Here is a 17,949-nt window from a genome sequence, read left to right as displayed (position 1 = left end):
AGATGGGAACAGGAACGTTTCCATTGCTCTTGATATGTAACTCACTTCTTGAGCAAATATCAGGTAAGTCCATCCTTGACTTTTTGTTATCTTTTGTCTTCCCAGGGACGTTAAGTAATGTATTCATGATGTTCTCAAAAAAGTTCTTCTCAATATGCATGACATCCAGATTGTGGCGTAAGAGAAGATCCTTCCAATAGGGTAGCTCCCAAAATATACTCTTCTTATGCCAATTGTGAGACACACCATACCCATCAGACATATTTCCAGGAACATGCCAATTTCCTCCAACTTTAACTGTTTCCTGAGCTCCGTAATAATCAATGTCTGCTTCGATCTGCTGGCCGGTGAGATATGGAGGAGGACCGTCTCTGACAATTTTTTTGTGCCGAAACAATGTCTTATTTCTTCTGTACGGATGGGCAAGTGGAAGAAAGCGACGATGACAATCAAACCAACAACTCTTCCTACCATTCTTCAGTTGAAAAGCATCCGTCGATCCAAGACAATATGGACAAGATAATCTTCCATGTGTTGTCCAGCCAGACAACATCCCATAAGCAGGGAAATCACTTATCGTCCACAGCAGAACTGCTCGCATCGTAAAATTGTTTTTCAAGGAACAATCGTACGTCCTCACCCCTTCTGACCACAATTGCTTTAGCTCTTCTATCAACGGTTGAAGAAAAACATCAAGAGACCGTTTTGGATGCTTCGGCCCAGGGATTAATATGGTCAAAAATAGAAATTCTTGTTCCATGCACATATCCGGCGGTAAATTGTACGGCGTAAGAATGACTGGCCACAAAGAATATTGTCTACCAGACATTCCAAATGGACTAAATCCATCGGTGCATAACCCAAGATAGACATTCCGAATATTTGTAGCAAAATCTGCGTGTACCTTGTTGAAATGTTTCCACGCTCTTGCGTCTGATGGATGTGCAACCTCACCATCTCTCTGGACATGTTCCGCATGCCACCTCATCGACGCAGCAGTCCTCTCAGATTGATATAATCTTTTCAATCTGTCTGTAATTGGTAGGTACCACATCCTTTGGTACGGTACCCTATTCCTCCCACGGCCTTGCGGTTTGAATCGTGGTTTTTTGCAGAATCGACACTCTTCTAACTTGTCATCTTCTTTCCAGTAGATCATGCAGTTGTCGATGCAAACATCAATCATCTCCGAAGGCAACCCAAGACTATAAACCAATTTCTGAATCTCATAATAAGATTCAGCAGACACGTTGTCTTCTGGAAAATACTCTTTAAACAACTCCGCCCATGCATTCATGCAATTCTCAAGTAAATTATGATCCGTTTTAATATTCATCGTCCTAGCTGCTAGAGACAATTTAGAGAGACCTTCTCTACAACCAGTGTAGATTGGTTGATTTGCAGCATCTAGCATTTCATAAAACCTTTTTGCATCCAAATTAGGTTCTTCTACATTTCCAGTTCCATTAGCTATTGTTGTAGTTGTTTCTAAAAATGCATCACTAATCATATCTTGAACCCTATCATGATCTACCATCTGCTCCTGATCTTGATGATAATTATATTCATTATGCAAATGATTCGGTTCTTCACTATGATGATCATCCTCAAAATTATTATTACTACTACTAGCTTCATTTCCCCCATAACCCTCTCCATGTTGATACCAAATGTAGTACTGTGGTGTAAATCCTCTGTTTACTAAATGCTTCCATACAGTTTCACTACGTGCAAATTTTGAATTCTTGCATTTTCGACAGGGGCAGAACATCTTACCGCTTTCCTGTGTGATCGGTGTATAGCCCGCCTGGTGCATGAATGTCTGTAGCCCGCTCAGAAATGCGTTCGTCACCCTCCCGTTGGAATCTTTGTGCAAATACATCTAACTCCGTAACTCGTAAATACTACCGCCACCGAAAATTTTTTTCTTAAATTTTTTTTTGAAATTTTTTTTTTCTGATTATTTTTTCCGTTTGTGTGTTGTGAGGAAGAGAGTTGTGAGAAATGACATATATATAGAGAAATTTTCGAGTTGGGTAGTTGAAATATAACAACGATTTTACAAGGAATATTTTACATGGATTTTACATGGTTTTAACATAATATTTACAACGACTTTACGACGAAATTAGGTAAGTTAAAGCGCATTGAATACACGTTTTCACCTAAATATAACGGTAACATGTTTCATTGTAATGTCGATGTAATGATTACGACGTATTTCTCATTCCACGTACATTCGTCGTAAACTTACATGGATTTTACGACGAAAACTGTTTGTCGTAAATTTACATAGCGTTTACGACGAAAGTTGGATTCCTCGTAACTTCGTTGTAAACACCATGTAAATTTACGACGAAATATTTTCGTCGTAAATTTTCGTTGTTATGGGCACGTTTTCTTGTAGTGAGAGGAGAGAGATTTGTGTGATGGGAAGAAAGCAAAATGTTCATTTTTCTTTAGTCTAGGGTCATAAGAGTCATTTCTACAAGGAAAAATATGTCTAAAATGGTAAGTGTCTTGTAGTGTAATTGATATGTGAGAAAGTGTCTCTAGAAATAAAAATCTCTAAATTCTTTTTTTTTTTAACGTCTGAATTGATATTAATCAAGAGTGAAGTCTAAAAAACAGAGACGAAGCCTTATGACACAAGCGTAGGCCTTAAAAAGAAAAGCAACAACACTCTAAATAAGAGTCAAACGTCACTTCTAACGGCATCTCTTGCTATCCGATCATGAAGCCATGAAGGTCCTCCCATTGCCAAATATGATTAAAAGCGTCCATCTCGCAGAACACTTTTTGCTATATCTCTGGCTACACCGTTGGCAACAACTTTTTCTCCTTCAAACTCTAAACTATCAAAAGTTCTTTTAAAACCCATGATTCGTTGCAAGAGGTCTCTATAGTGGGGCCATAGATACGGGACTTTAATAGCTTCCACTACCTCATAATAGTCTGACGCCATTATCACCTTTTGCACTCCTAGATCTCGTAAGCATGTTAGAGCCCATATGGCGCATCTAAACTCAGCTACCATTCGGTCAGGAGCATGTACGATCGCGTCTCGTGCATGATGAGAAACGTTCCCGGCCTGATCCCTTGCAATCCAAGCTACACCACTATGCATTGATGCGTTTCTCCAATTCGCATAGATGTTGCACTTAATGACTCCATTATCTGGTGGGCACCACTTGTCACTATTATCCATTCTAACTCTCTCCTCTGTAGTTCGCAGTTGAGGTTTGTTTAAGAGAAACCACTGTTCCACTTCCACCATCATCTCACTTAATGATCTCACGACAGATACCTCTGTTTCAGCATATAAAAGAGAGTTTCTGTTCTTCCATATTAGCCAGAGTACCCAAGGAATAGAGCGAGCTAAAGATTCAGTACGTCCGTTGTCCTCCATCAAATCAAATACATATGAGAGATTCTCTTCTAAGGATCATTGGACAGACTCAGGCGGAAGCACCATACCTGTCTCAGACCATGTCTCATTAGCCATTGAGCATTGGAAGAGTACATGGTTGATGGCCTCTGCGCTATTATGACATATTTTGCAATTAGCATCCACCCCGAGTCCTCTAGAGTTCAATCTATCTGCAACCGCTAGAGCACCTAAGATAGCTCTCCATAGAAACATCCTAATCTTAGGAAGGGTGGCGATCTTCCAAACTCTTTTCTTTAAGAGTACTCGCGATTGTTCCTCATGCGAGATCTGATCCGCAGGGGCATTCTTAGCTCTCATGAGCAAGTCATATCCCGTTTTGACAGTATAGTCACCATGTCTTGAGAAGGCCCAAACGTGACAATCAGTCACTACTCCTGGAGTCATTTGTTTAATTCGTTGAACTTCATTTGGAGGAAATAGCTCTACTAATCTCTCAAGGTTCCAACTTTCCAAACTGTCAATAAGCGCTGAGACTTTCAGTGTAACATCAAATAACAGTTGACGATTAACAGGGCGACGAGGGGTACTATCCATGATCCAATTTTCACTCCATACAAACGTTGACCTTCCATTACCAATCGATTTAATCAGTCCTTTCATCAGAAGCTCTCGTCCAAAAAGGATGCTTCTCAAAGCATATGATGGTCTGTAACCCTTTCTACACTCCAGAAAGTCTTTATTAGCATAGTATCTGCCCTTGTAAACTCGTGCTAGTAAACTCTCAGGTTCGTTCAGAAGCTTCCAAGCTTGCTTAGCCAACAATGCTTGATTGAAGTCTTCAATGTCACGAAAACCTAGACCACCACTCTCTTTTGATGTGCAAAGTTTTGGCCAAGACACCCAATGAATTTTCCTCTTGTCACTGCTTTCATTCCACCAGAAGGCCGCCATCGCACTCATGATCTTTTGACAGTGATGCTTGGTTAACCGGAAGCAGGACATAGCATAAACAGGAAGAGCCATGGAAATTGACTTTAGGAGTACCTCCTTTCCCCCAAGAGAAAGCGTTTTGTCGTACCACCCACTAAGTCTTTTACCAAGTTTCTCACTTATAAAGGCTAACAGCTTCTGTTTCGATCCACTGAAACACTCCGGGAGACCCAAATAAGAACCAGCTCCACCTTCATTCTCAATCTCCAGCAACTCCGCTATCACTCGTTTCATCACCGGGTCAATTGCAGCACCAAAGGTAATTGACGATTTGTGAAAGTTGATCTCTTTTCCCGATGCTTTTCCGTACAACTCCAGGCAATGTAGAAAATTGGAACACTCCTTTAAAGTCGCTTGATAGAGAAAAAGGCTGTCATCGGCGAATAATAAATGTTGAATAGATGGGCAGTGCTTTGTAAGTTGCATTCCTGTGATATTACCCTCTAGTTCCGCTCTGTTCATCACATGAACTAATGCCTCTGCACAAAGTTTAAATAAGAAGGGAAATAAAGGGTCGCCTTGTCTTATGCCACGTTCTGGTGAGATCTTTCCATACGTCTGTCCATTCACAAGCACCGTGTAGGTAACCGAACGAATGCATCCCATAATCCACTGAATCCACTTGTTAGCGAAACCCATTTTCAGAAATAATGTCTCCAAGAAGTTTCATTCCACTCTGTCATACGCTTTGGACATGTCTGTTTTGATTGCAATGTAGTCTGTTTTGCAGTTTGGATTAATCTTTAAGCCATGTAGCATCTCATGCGCTGTCAACAAGTTATCAGATATCAGCCTTCCCGCCACAAAGGCCCCTTGAGTAGGCGAGACCAATAAGGGCAGAATGCCTTTCAGCCGAGCACATAAGATATTGGAGCCGATCTTATACGAGACTGCGCATAGGCTGATAGTTCGAAGGTCTGTCACGAGAGAGGGATTTGGTTTCTTTGATAACAAGCAAAGCTGAGTGAAGTTCCAGTCTTGAGGAATAACACCTTCCACGAAGAAGCGCTTTACTTCTAGAATAATCTGAGGACCAATGATGGGCCAAAACTTCTGAAAAAGTGCCCTGTCATGCCATCTGCCCCAGGAGAGCTATCACTCTTTATTGCTTTTGCTGCTTTCTTTATCTCCGCATCTGTCACTGGCTTGGTCAGGTTTTAATTCATACGCTCTGTTACTCTTGGCGCAAAATCTCGCAGCAGCTCAGTGGCATCAGATGGCCTAGATGATGTGAAGAGCTCTGTGAAATATTGTATAGTTATATTACCTTTTGCTTCTTCGGAAGTATGCTCCACCCCAACAGAATCTGTAAGACTCGGAATATTATTTTTCATTTTCCTAGTCTTGGCCCATCCATGGAAGACTTTAGTGTTTTTATCCCCTGATTGCAACCAATTATTCTTGCTTTTAAGCTTCCAATACTCTTCTTCTTCTTGGAATAATTTCGCAAGCTCCAGCTTCATATAGATAGTCCTCTGCAAGTTCGGGGAAACTTTTTTCTCCTTTTCCTCTAGCTCAGTACGCAACTTCATGATCATCTTCTTTGAATTACTAGCACCAATACGTTTCCATTGAGCCAGTATCTTGCGACATGAAGCAATGCGCTCTGAGACTGTGGCCTCTTGTCGGTTCTGATCTACGTTCCATCCTTTACGCACCAGCTCCAACACTTCTGGATTATTACTCCACCTTTTGTCATAAACGAAGCATCCCAACTTCTTCGTATCTGTACCCATAACACTCGTCAGAATGGGCCTGTGATCAGACCCCAACCTCTCCAAATACAACGTGTGTGCGCGAGGGAAGAGACAAAACCATTCGGCGTTACCAAATGCTCTGTCCAAATGACACTGTATCCATACTTTCTCCTTCAGTCCATTGGTCATTATCTCTCTGACCCCAGCCCATGATAACTTATCTCCTGAGCTTGGCACTTCTTTAACCCTACAATCTCGAACCATGGAACGAAAAGGATAAAAAGATGATTCCTCATGCACTGGTCCACCAATCTTCTCCACTGCATTCATCATCTCATTGAAGTCTCCAACAAGACACCAACCAGCATTCCTGTTCAGACCTATAGTCTTTAAATTTTCCCAGATTATGTGTCGTTTATGTCGAATAGGGTCCCCATATACAAAGGAGATGAAATATACTAAGTCTCGCTGCTTTACTCTGACATCAATGATTCTATCAAACGATGATAATACCTCAACTTCATGCGAGTTCCGCCAAAACAATGCTAAACCTCCACTGAGACCCACTGGATTCACCAAAAAGATGTGGTCATAACCCAACGATCTCCTAAAACCTTCTATGTGATCACTAGAGTTTTTAGTCTCTAGGAGAAACAAGAAGTCTGGAAGATGCTCACGACACATCTCCTCTAGACGTCGAACTGTCAGGATGCTCCTCAAACCCCGACAGTTCCAACTGAGCGTCGTCATTGAGGAGTGGATGGTTTCTGGTGTACCATCAAACCTTCAGATTGTTTTAGCATCTTGGACGAAGCCTCCCTGTCATCCCCTGCCTTTCGCTTGACATTTCTATCCCCTTCATCTTGAGTAGCCCTGGGCGATTCTATTCCAGCATCAGTCAGAGCCCCCTTCGGTTCTTGTTTAAACCGTCTCCAAGAAGCACCTTTGCGCTTAGATGACTTGCTTCTATCACTCTTCCCCGAGACAGAATGCTCATCGTGACCAATAGCGAAAAGCGCCCCTAGTTTAGGAGGCAAGTACTCTCCTGATCCCTCTAACGTTTTAATTGGCATTTCTAACAGCTCAGTCTGTCGAGACCTCTTAGCAACAGTGAGCTCCTTCTGTAGGCTTTCACCCGTGAGCGTAGTCTTAGGCATAGATACACGGTTATTTCCATCTCTTTCTGATAGTGTAGGTACATTCAGAGTTACACCTTCTGTTTGAGAATCTCTTTCATTGTTTCAGCCGTTCGGAAGTCAAAGACGCGCCCTATATTCTTGTTTTGGACTCCAGATATCATTGGGGGATCCTCTAAACGGAGGTATGAGCTTTGAGCTCCAGGGTTCATTGAGAAATCTTGCAACGCCATTTTCATCTTGAACTCTCTAATGCGTCTTTCCTCTGGATCAGTACAGTTCATATAAAGCTGCATCTGCTCAAACACCTCTGGCGCGACAATGGATTTGGGGACGAAACCAGGAGGGACTGATGGTGCCAGTAGAGGCATTAACGACCCTACTAAGTCATGGTTGTGTTGACGATGTATCACTGGGGATATCGCAATAGCTTTCCCCTTCTCTGCTGCAGAGGCTCCAGCATTTTTCTGGGCCTTAACCAGAGGACATCTCTGCTTCTCATGAGACAATCTGAAACAATGGAAACACTTCTTTCTCACTCTTTCATATTCCACGTCCACTGTAGTACTTCCTCCATTAGGCAGGTTCACCAACTTAGAATCTCTTACTGGTTGTTGAAGGTCCATAATCACTCTCACTCTCACATATTCTTGGAGATGCGGTTTTGTCGGATCAAACTCAATGTCCTTTACATGACCAATAGGGTTGGAGACTGCTCTTATGGTTTTCAAAGTCAGATAGTTCACCGGTAGCTTGTGTAGACGTATCCACACTGAAGCTTTCTGCAGAAAGTCCGTCAGTGGATATTCCATCCAACGATCCATTACCATTCCCCAGTCGTCGAAAGTCCAGAAACCGTGCTTCATCACCGTCTGCATATCAGTCTCCAAGTCAAATATGAACTGAAAACTTTCCTTAGATAGAGCTATCCCTCTCACTCGTTCATAGATTTTCCAGATCTTTGGCATCGTACGGAGCATACGCGCCATGTTTTGACATTCCGGGTTCAAAAGTCTCCCTATCAAACTCCTTCCATTCCGGATCGCCGCACTGTAGTCTTCATCCTCCGTGAGTGTCACCGGTACATCTTCCTCAAGAGACACTAGACCCTGACTCGCGCGCCAGCGCGGTTATGAATTTTTGATTTTTGATTATTTAATTTATTAAATGATCTATTTGTAATATTTGATCATATTATGTTCACTAAATAAATATTTTTTTGCATCTTAAACTATCTATTTTTTTACGAATGTGCGATATCATATAAAAAATTAAGTATATAGAGTTAATTAGAAAAATTGTAAAAACATCATTTTTTCTTTCGTGTGCGATATCATATAAACAATGACCCGCCCAGTTAACATAAATCATGATTTCTTTCATGCGTGATTTTTTTATTTGAATCATTTCGTAAAAAAATATTAAATTGTACATATTTTAATCAGAATATTTTTAAATATCTTTACCTTTTTATTTGAAATGCAACTCAATATTTTTTAAAAACAATTATAACAAAACCTTTGAAAATATTTTTAGACGTTTTTTTTGAAAAATCTGAAAATTAACATTTTAAATTATAATTATCCTAAAATATGATTAGTTTTGATGTAAACGAAAATTAAAATTATGTCAAAAATAATTATATTCAATGATAATAACAATTTAAATTGAATTTTAAAAAATATATATATATACAAAAAATATTGTTAGAAAGAAATATTCATTCATCTTTCAAATATAAAATGAAAATATTATAATTAAATAATAAAAATTATAAATAAAAGCCATAAATTTAGCAAACGACAAATGAGTTATATTATGCTAAAATTTTGTTTAAATTTATACTACCAATAGGAGCAAATACCATATAATTTAAAAAAAAACATATCCATTCTTAAATATTTTTTGAATAAATAATAATTTTTAAATTTAATCAATTTGAAAAATAATACATGTACGATTATGTGGGTTAAAATCTAGTTTTATTGATGCATGTTATATATTAGTGCTGCAAGTTTTAGATAACATTTTAATGATGCACGTTTTGAAAAATCTTCATTATTAAAATTATGCACGTAAGGATAACTCATGAATTTTGTGGTTGATTAAATGACATTATGTCCAAATTTATTTAAGGAAATTTCATTAAAGTAACTGAAAAAGACAAACAATAAAATAGGAAGTTTAAATTCATTTAAGCATATTTCATTAATGTAACTGAAAAGATAAGTAATAAATTAGGCATTTTTATTCGTTTTATGATATTTCATAAATGCAACTGAAAAAAGCAAGGAAAAAAAATGAGTTTAATTAATGAAGTAAAAACATTTTCAAATGGGTACTTCTCTTTTAATAATATAGATTGCTTTCATGAATTTATCTAATCCTTCGTCCATTGGAAGAACAAACAGATAATTTTCAAGCCAAGAAAAGTTTCTCTTCGTTCTATAAGGCTGAAACGAAGGCGGCTCACAAGAAAGCCCTAGATAAACACCCTCAATGATTGAAGATTTGAAAAAAAATAAGATATTTGACGAGATTCTCGTGATATTCTGAGCAAAGATTTGGAAAATTTCCAAAAAAATTGGTTTAGCGGCAAGGGAAAAGACCTTCGGTATGTTATCTCCATCCTGATTGGTCGAGGAAAACCCTCTACTTTTGGAAGAGTATTGATTTTTGAGAGCGAATCTAGAGAGAAAAATCGCCATGTGCTTTAACCTTTTTCAATACTGGTTAATATTTATGATTCAGAAAACACATTAATTTTGTTTGATTCGGTATCTTCTTCTTACTAACTCGGGAGGATCCTTGGCCGTATCTGAATAATAAATTTAGAGGAAATCCCTATTATATGAAAATAATTTCATTTTAAAAACTAATCTTTGTTAAGTACTTTATTCACAACTTAAACAATTTTAGCTGACGCATCACCACACCACATGCTTCCTCAACCTATATTTTAAAACCACCTTTTTTTTACTAGACATAATACAAAATTACCATTGGTATCACTAATATATATTTTCCTATTATATTAAAAGAGAATCATTTTTAAAAACTAACATTTGTTTAGTACTTTATTCGTAGTTAGGGATTTTACGCACTTCGCAGATTTCTTATTTTGTTTTTTTGTTAATTTTATTGTTTCGCAATTATTTATATATCATTGTTATTTGAGAATGTGTAATTTTTCTTTATATACGGAGATAAAAAATTCTAATTAGATTAAATATTTTTTCGATTAAGAAAAATTTCAGGAAAGTTTTTTAGCATAAAATGCATTAGAATACTTTCCAAGAAAAAACTCCGAAAAATCTTTTGAGAAGTCTTTCAAAGTCTGACTCAAATGTAAAAACACACGTATCCAAACACATTCAAATGTTTCAAAATAGAGAAACACTTCAAAAATAATTGTTTATGCTTAAATAACAAATAAAACAATTATATTAGTTGAATCTATAACTTTTTAGAATCTAACATACAAAAACACACAAAAATACATATCAAAATTTATAGTCTGCTTTTTAAAATAGTGAAAGCTACATGTAATGAAAAATCTGCAAAAATAAGATAAATTAGTAAAAAAGACATGGAAAAATGAGAAATTGATATAAAATTAGGTGTTTTCAAGGTCCAGGAGATTAGAGAGATGTTGGAAGGTCTTAGAGTGAAAAATATTAGATTTTTGTTGCAGCCATTTGAGAAGAATGGATAAAACAAATACTTCATTAAACTTAAAATCAACTTTTAAAGTGTTTAATATACACAAAATTAAACAAATATATGTCAACTTTATTTTATTTTATTTATTTTTGATTTAAGATTCTAAAATCTAACCCTAAAGATACAAACAATATTATAACATATGTTACCAAGCCCTAAACCCAAGAATATCATGATTCAATCTACATTCACTCATCTATGTTGAAAACAATTCAATTTTAACAGATCTTAATTTATATCATTTATAAATGTTTATAATTATATGATTTCAATTTTCTCCCATTAAAATATTTCTTATAAAATTTATAAATTATTTTTAAGATTTACTATATGAAAAGGAAGTCTTCTTAGATAAGACTTATAAAAATCACGAAAACTTCTCGGAGTTATATTTGTAAAAATGCATGCTGGTTTTTTGTTTGCTCATAAGGAAATAGTTGTAATTTCACTAGCATTTCGGTTAAATTTTGCATGTGATTAAATTTGAAGTATACTTTTGCATTTAAAATCAAGTTTTATGTGATATTTGGCATTTTCCCTTAATACTAACTACTTCAGGATCTGTATAAAATATAGTTTGCGTATCTCCGTATCTGATCTCCAAACAAAATTGTGGACCGATCCACTTATTATGGAAAATGGTGTTTGTTTATCAAGGTTTGCAACAATAATTGGAGAGAATATTACTAAATATTCACATTTTAATATAGCGTTAAACAACAAAACAGATGTATGAGAAGTGAGAACTAGTATCTTACATGTTCTAAACAAAGTTCACCACCACAAGCAATAAATTTTGACAAATAATAGGCAAAAAGGTGAGTTTAGGTAGCAAAACAACTTAATTGGTCAATGTCAAGTAAGTAGTCACATACCGGTACTACTTCTCTTAATGAACCTTCACTTAACTAAGAATTCACAAGTTTCTTATGTTGACTACGTCGTATAACCACCATAGGCCTAGGCAAAAGATCTGAACCTGAAAGCTCGAACGGAACCGGTCAGATAAAATTCGTTCAGTCGGGTTTTTATACTGTTAGGCCTTGTTCGTTTGTACATCTGGAAGATGCATTCAGATGGTTCATCTAGATGTCTTCATTTCGTCCATGCATCCAGATGAATCATCTGAATGCAACTATGTTCATTTGCTTTTCACTTATTAGCTTGCATCTGCATCCATGTAGATTTGTTAATAAAATGACTAAAATATATTTTTTTACGTTTCGGCGGAAAATAACATTTTTACGGTTTTGGCGGGAAATGTGCATTTTTGCGTTTTTGACGGGAAAATATGTTTTTCCGTTTTTGGCGGGAAAATATGTTTTTCCGTTTTTGGCGGGAAAATGCGTTTTCCAGTTTCGTCGGAAAAATACTTTTCCAGTTTTGGCGAGAAAATATGTTTTCCAGTTTTGGCGAGAAAATGTGTTTTCCAGTTTTGGCGGGAAAATGCGTTTTCCAGTTTTGGCGGAAAAATGTGTTTTTCTGGTTTTGGCAAGAAAATTGTGTTTTTCCGGTTTTGGCGAGAAAATCTATTTTGCGGTTTTGGCAGGAAAATGCTTTTTTGGGTTTTTGTCGGGAACATGCAATTTTGAGTTTTGGCGGGAAAATGCGTTTTTTCGGTTTTGGCGGGAAAAATGTATTTTTCTGGTTTTGGCGAGAAAATGGTTTTTGCGGTTTTGGCGAGAAAATGTTTTTTGCGGTTTTGGCGAGAAATCGAGAATATGCAATTTTGGGGTTTTAGCTGGAAAATGCTTTTTCGGTTTTGGCGGAAAAATGCGGTTTTCCGGTTTTGGCCGAAAAGTGTGGATTTACTGGTTTGGCCGAAAAATGTGGTTTTACTGGTTTGGCCGAAAAGTGTGTTTTTATGGAAATGTAAGTTTTACGTTTTTTACAGAAAACCGAATTTTGCGGTTTTGGCGAGAGTGTTTTTCAGTTTTTGCGGGAAAATGCATTTTTTGGTTCTGGCGGAAAATGTATATGCAAAAAAAAAACGGAATTTATGGTTTGAAATAATATTTTGATTTTAAAAGATCTTTTTTGTCATTTATCATTTTGGACTGAACTAGATGCAACTAGATGCATCTGCATCTAGATGCACCATCAAGACTCACTTTCATTTGGATGAGAATTTGAGATGATATTTTAAAAATTCAGCTGGGTGATCCATCTGGATGTAACATTATAATGCACAAAACGAACATCGATTTGCATCTTCATTTGGGTGAGCAAACGAATAAGTCGTAACAACCACTTTCTCTTAAAGAACCTTGACAATAACTAAGGATTCACAAATATTTTTCGTTGAATAAGTCGTAACAACCACATGTTATATTGTTATGGACTATGAAGTAAGAACAACAATAGAAAAGTGATATGCTATTGTTCGGGGGACTTTAGAGATCTTCCGAACGATTGTCTTGTTTAAAGAGAATGCTTGTTTTTATTAGCAAATAAAAGATAAGACTACACTTATTTTAAATTTGTTAAATAGATTGGATCCAAGTCCTGGCCGGTAGAGTTGTTGTTTTCAACACTGTTTTTACAAGTTTGAAGAGTTCATACCGAAAAGAAGTTTTTAGAGAACCAAAAAGAAACAACGTACACATAATGCTTTCTAAAGAAAAGAAAGAAAAAAAAAAAACAAGAAGGTGAGGTGTATATGAATAATGTGGGCCCATTGGGCCTTGCACATATAAAGTGCAGAATATTTTCCATTAACGGTTGAAACTAAAAAGGAAAGGAGGCTTTCTCTTCATCCATCAAGCGTATAAAAATCTCCATCAGGGATTTAATGATAATCAGAGCCGAACGCAAATACGACGTCGTATTAGCGTACGGTGGGGATTCGTCTACACAATCTCATCCTTTGTCCAAGCTTGGAAGAAGAAAAAACGCAGAGCTGCTACGCCGCCTTGTAAATTCAGAGGATAAAACCGCTTCCTCGAGCCAGCGCCGAGTTCGATTCCTGTTCCCCCAAGGACTCCCTCCATCTCCCCGATGTCGAAAAGGTGATTGCTTTATCCAATCTTGTTTTATTTTATCTTTTGCATCGCAATTTGATACAAAAGTAATGATTGAACGTGTCTTCTCACTTCTTTTTGTTTGTCTCTTAGGATCCTTTGTAAGTTCTTTGCTCACGGGGCTTGCTTAAAAGGTGACAACTGCGAATTCTCACATGACTGGAAGGATCCTACAAATAATGTAACCTTTCTTCTTCTTTTCTTATGTATATATAGAGAGAACGAACCACCATTCATTCATTTATTCATTCACTAACTTAAACTTGGTTTGTATCAACAGGTTTGCACCTTCTACCAGAGAGGTCTCTGCTCTTACGGAAGCCGATGCAGGTACGAACACGTCAAACTCAAACCTCATCCATCTCCTGCTTCATCTTCCTCCGCTCTGCCTCGATCATCTGCTTCAGAAAAGGATTTGAGCCCACTTCCCTCATCACCAGCGTGGACTTCGGATTCCTCAGACAACACCTTCAGCTCTTCTACATCCAAACCACAAGACCAACCCATCTGCTCATACGCCGCAGCTGGTGACTGCCCGCGTGGCGACCAATGCCCCCACATCCACGGAGACCTTTGCCCAACTTGCGGGAAACGTTGCTTGCATCCTTTCAGGCCCGAGGAGAGGGAGGAGCACAAGAAAGCGTGCGAGAAAAAGCACAAGCAGCTCGAAGCGCTGAAACTTAGCCAGGAGGTGGAGTGCTGCGTCTGTTTGGAACGTGTACTCTCTAAGCCAACTCCAGCTGAACGCAAGTTTGGGCTGCTCACTGAATGTGATCATGCTTTCTGCATAGGTTGCATCAGGAACTGGCGTAGCAGTTCTCCTTCCACCGGTATGGATGTCAACAGCACGCTGAGGGCTTGCCCCATTTGCCGCAAGTTGTCGTATTTTGTAGTTCCTAGTGTCATCTGGTTCTCAGCTCCCGAGGAGAAAAAAGAAATCATGGACAACTACAGGGACAAACTCAGGTAACATATATAAGAAATATTTGTATGCTTATATATATATACAAAGTCTATTTAATGATCGGTTCTTCGTTTATGTGAATGCTATACTTTCTTTCTTTTTTATGCCTACCAGGTCAATTGATTGTAAGCACTTCAATTTCGGAGATGGGAATTGTCCGTTCGGAACAAGTTGCTTCTACAAGGTATTTATATTGCAGTCAGTGTTAAAACTCTAGTTATATCATGCATTGCTGTTTTTTTTTTTACTGGTATTATGGAATGCTATATTGGATCAGTTTTGTTTATTTTACATTTGCATTTATGTTGTCTGTATCTTAACCTTATCTTATTGCTAGATATTCCAAATCTAGGGACATTTAATACCTTTGCCGATAATCGTAGCCTTGAAGCTTTATAATGATCCTAGAATCCACAATTCGTTTGCACAGAGGTTACACGTCTTTATGGAAGGAAGTGTAGTATAGCATGAATGATTAGTGAAGCATCATAGGCTTTAGATAAAACAATGTGATAGTTTTTTTCTGAATTGCAAACAAGTTAAGGTCCTTAGAAAGTTTGATTAGACCTTATTGGATGTTGTTGTGTTCCAGCACACTGTGAAGCCAGGGTCATATGCATGGAAATACCACAGACCACCTCCAAGGCGTCCAAGTCCCTCTGGTTCTAACTTGTCAGACATGGATACATTTTTTAACATGATGGGGAGCATAATGTCAGAAGGAGAGTATGATCCTTTTGGATTTGAAGATTCAGACGATGACGAACTGACTACAACGGATATGATGATGTTACTGCTGAACTTGGATATGGAGTCCGATGAGGATATCTATTAGCTAGACATATTTAAGTTACCGTTAAAGTGAGAGTCTTAGGTCATATTATCATAATATAGATATATAGTTATTGGTATGGTATAGACCGTGATAGGCCTCTTTGTCGTTTTGGTGGATTATGGTTTGACTATTTTTGCCTTTTGGAATGTAATATTTGATGGTATTTGGATGCACTTCTGAAACTCAAAGGTGTGGTGTGTGTGATTTGCAGCATGCGTTTCATGATGGTCGTTTGGAGGAAGTGGTTCTGCGGCATCTGGATGCAGAAGATGGGCAGACTGTGATAGCAAAAGATATAAGGTATTGGTGCATTCCACCACTCAAGTCAATCTCTTGTTTTAGTCACTTTTAACTCTTAATTCCGCTGCGTGTGTTATTCTGTCTGATATAGGTTGTCTGACTTTCTTGAGGGTATGCGTATATGAATGAGGACTCTCTTAAGCACAATAAAAGACAATGCAAACATGTTATAATGAACACCTCTCTCTCTCTCTCTCTCCCCCAATTGGTCATTCATTACAATTGACTGATTTAAGTTGGAAGATTTTGTCTTGGATACCAATGCTTTGTGACCTGGGATAAGACTTGAATTATTTGTACTCATTTTTTGTATTTTTAACAATTGTTACAACTTCAAGTTTACCCCTGGGCGAAAAAAAAAAACTGGTCTGGATCATTTGTACTTTTATGAGTTTATGACTGACTGAAAATGCAGGATTTATGGGTAAAAACAAGCATATATGACTATTTTACCCATAAATCCTGCATTTTCAGTCTTGTATGTTCTGATTCCTACGTGATGTGCCTTGCTTCTTCGTTTCTTCTAACCTGGACAACTCCAGTTAGTACCTTGGCTTTTATCTGCCAACCAATCAATTGAGGGGGAAAATTGTCAATTCGAATCTCAACAAATTTCATAGTGTCTTCTCTTATCCAAACTTTCCTACTTTCCCAACATTTATCTCAAATAAACTCTGCGAATTTAAGTTTGACTAAAATGATGTTGGTCAACTATGTCAGTTAGTCACCACATGTGTAGTTTCTGCTAGTCAAACACCACATGCCTAATTTCTACTAATCAATTGCAACATGTTAAAGTTTCTCAAAATTATCTGGAAGTCTAAAAGTATACCCGAAAATTTAAAAGATATTCTAAAAGGCCAAAAAACCCTAAAATAATTAAATCCAAAAGAATCAAAAACTTAAAAATATATCAGAATATCCAGGAAAATTATAAATACCTGAAAACTCAAAAATATACTCATCCGAAAAATCTATAAATACCCAAGAAAATATCAGAATAACCAGAAAATTTAAATATATTAAATACCAAAATATACCCAAACCTAAAATTGTCAAAATGGATAAAAATTAATAGGTTAATCCAACCCAACCCAAACCATGAATCTTAATGGATAATGAGTTATCCACTAGTAAACCAATAAAAATTGGGAAAATTGTATAAAAAACCATGAAGTTGACAAAAGTTTGCACTTTAAACCTTGGAGTTCAACTGCTAACACTTTAAACACTAAAACTATTTTCAATAACGTATTAAACATCAAAACTAACTTACTTGTAGCACACGTCAAAATTGTGACCGGTTACTGTTCATTAGCAGGTAAAACCGGTGATGTGTCGGTTTACTTTAAAAAAAATAATTTTTAATTATTTTAATTAATAAAAATAAATAAAATAAAATATAAATTCTAAAAATTGATACAAATTCAGAAAAAAAACAAGAAAAATAAAATAAAATTCAAAAATAAAAAGTTATAAATTCAAAATTTATAACAAAAAATAAAAAAATTGTAAAAATCGACTAAAAGTAAGAAAAATCATTCAAAAAATTCAAAAAAATGAAAATAATAAATTGTATAAATTGATAAAAATAGGAAAAATAGGAAATTTATGAAAATCTGGAAAAAAATAAAAAATTGGAAATGAAAAGTACTTGAAACCGAACCTCTTTGTTTGTTAGGTAGGCATTTGAGCGTTTGGGTGTCCGGGTTCGAATCCTAGAGATTTGGAGTCAACACGGCACTTAAAAATATAAACTTTTGCTAACTTCATGGTTTTTGCCAATTTTTGCCACATGGTTTTATTTTTCCATATTTTTTTCTTAATTTTTAATCGATTTTAACAATTTATTTTTGTTTTTATTATTAGTTTTTGAATTTATACATTTTGTTT

At 36.7% G+C, this 17,949-nt stretch overlaps 4 protein-coding genes across 5 annotated transcripts; 1 reads left to right on the top strand and 3 right to left on the bottom strand.

Moving 5' to 3' along the window:
* Nucleotides 1–2,770: 2,770 nt before the first annotated feature.
* Nucleotides 2,771–3,409, bottom strand: LOC106373913. The gene has a single exon (XM_013814026.2). It carries the CDS (start codon nt 3,407–3,409, stop codon nt 2,771–2,773), a length of 639 nt encoding a protein of 212 aa, XP_013669480.2.
* Nucleotides 3,410–5,047: 1,638 nt separating this feature from the next.
* LOC106373915 lies at nt 5,048–6,828 on the bottom strand. The gene is made up of 2 exons (XM_013814028.2): nt 5,560–6,828; nt 5,048–5,407 (listed from the first exon to the last, which is right to left on the bottom strand). Exons 1-2 carry the CDS (start codon nt 6,826–6,828, stop codon nt 5,048–5,050), a joined length of 1,629 nt encoding a protein of 542 aa, XP_013669482.2.
* A 457-nt stretch (nt 6,829–7,285) lies between these two features.
* On the bottom strand, nt 7,286–8,203 carry LOC106373916. The gene has a single exon (XM_013814029.2). The coding sequence runs from the start codon at nt 8,201–8,203 to the stop codon at nt 7,286–7,288; it is 918 nt and encodes a 305-aa protein (XP_013669483.2).
* A 5,462-nt stretch (nt 8,204–13,665) lies between these two features.
* On the top strand, nt 13,666–16,432 carry LOC106377099 (putative RING-type E3 ubiquitin transferase C3H69). 2 transcript variants are annotated; one of them, XR_002658114.2, is made up of 7 exons: nt 13,666–13,945; nt 14,051–14,138; nt 14,238–14,923; nt 15,036–15,105; nt 15,514–15,782; nt 15,968–16,056; nt 16,148–16,432. XR_002658114.2 is itself a non-coding variant. In XM_013817268.3 (6 exons), the coding sequence occupies exons 1-6, from the start codon at nt 13,935–13,937 to the stop codon at nt 16,179–16,181; spliced, it is 978 nt and encodes a 325-aa protein (XP_013672722.1). In that variant the 5' UTR covers nt 13,666–13,934; the 3' UTR covers nt 16,182–16,432. The 2 variants fall into 2 exon arrangements, 1 of the variants encoding a protein (XP_013672722.1); XM_013817268.3 differs by lacking the exon at nt 15,514–15,782.
* The last annotated feature ends 1,517 nt before the right edge of the window (nt 16,433–17,949 follow it).

The sequence above is a fragment of the Brassica napus genome, chromosome C8 (assembly GCF_020379485.1).
Source record: "Brassica napus cultivar Da-Ae chromosome C8, Da-Ae, whole genome shotgun sequence".
NCBI lineage: Eukaryota > Viridiplantae > Streptophyta > Magnoliopsida > Brassicales > Brassicaceae > Brassica > Brassica napus.
This window is presented reverse-complemented; position numbering and strand designations above follow the sequence as displayed.

Coding starts and splice junctions, on each gene's coding strand:
- LOC106373913 (XM_013814026.2), bottom strand. CDS start 3,409: ATGGAGGACAACGGACGTACTGAATCTTTAGCTCGCTCTATTCCTTGG.
- LOC106373915 (XM_013814028.2), bottom strand. CDS start 6,828: ATGACGACGCTCAGTTGGAACTGTCGGGGTTTGAGGAGCATCCTGACA. Junction 5,408..5,559: donor TGCGAGATTTTGCGCCAAGA/GTAACAGAGCGT, acceptor ATTGGTCCTCAG/ATTATTCTAGAAGTAAAGCG.
- LOC106373916 (XM_013814029.2), bottom strand. CDS start 8,203: ATGGCGCGTATGCTCCGTACGATGCCAAAGATCTGGAAAATCTATGAA.
- LOC106377099 (XM_013817268.3), top strand. Junction 14,139..14,237: donor GGAAGGATCCTACAAATAAT/GTAACCTTTCTT, acceptor TTGTATCAACAG/GTTTGCACCTTCTACCAGAG. Junction 15,106..15,967: donor GAACAAGTTGCTTCTACAAG/GTATTTATATTG, acceptor TGTGATTTGCAG/CATGCGTTTCATGATGGTCG.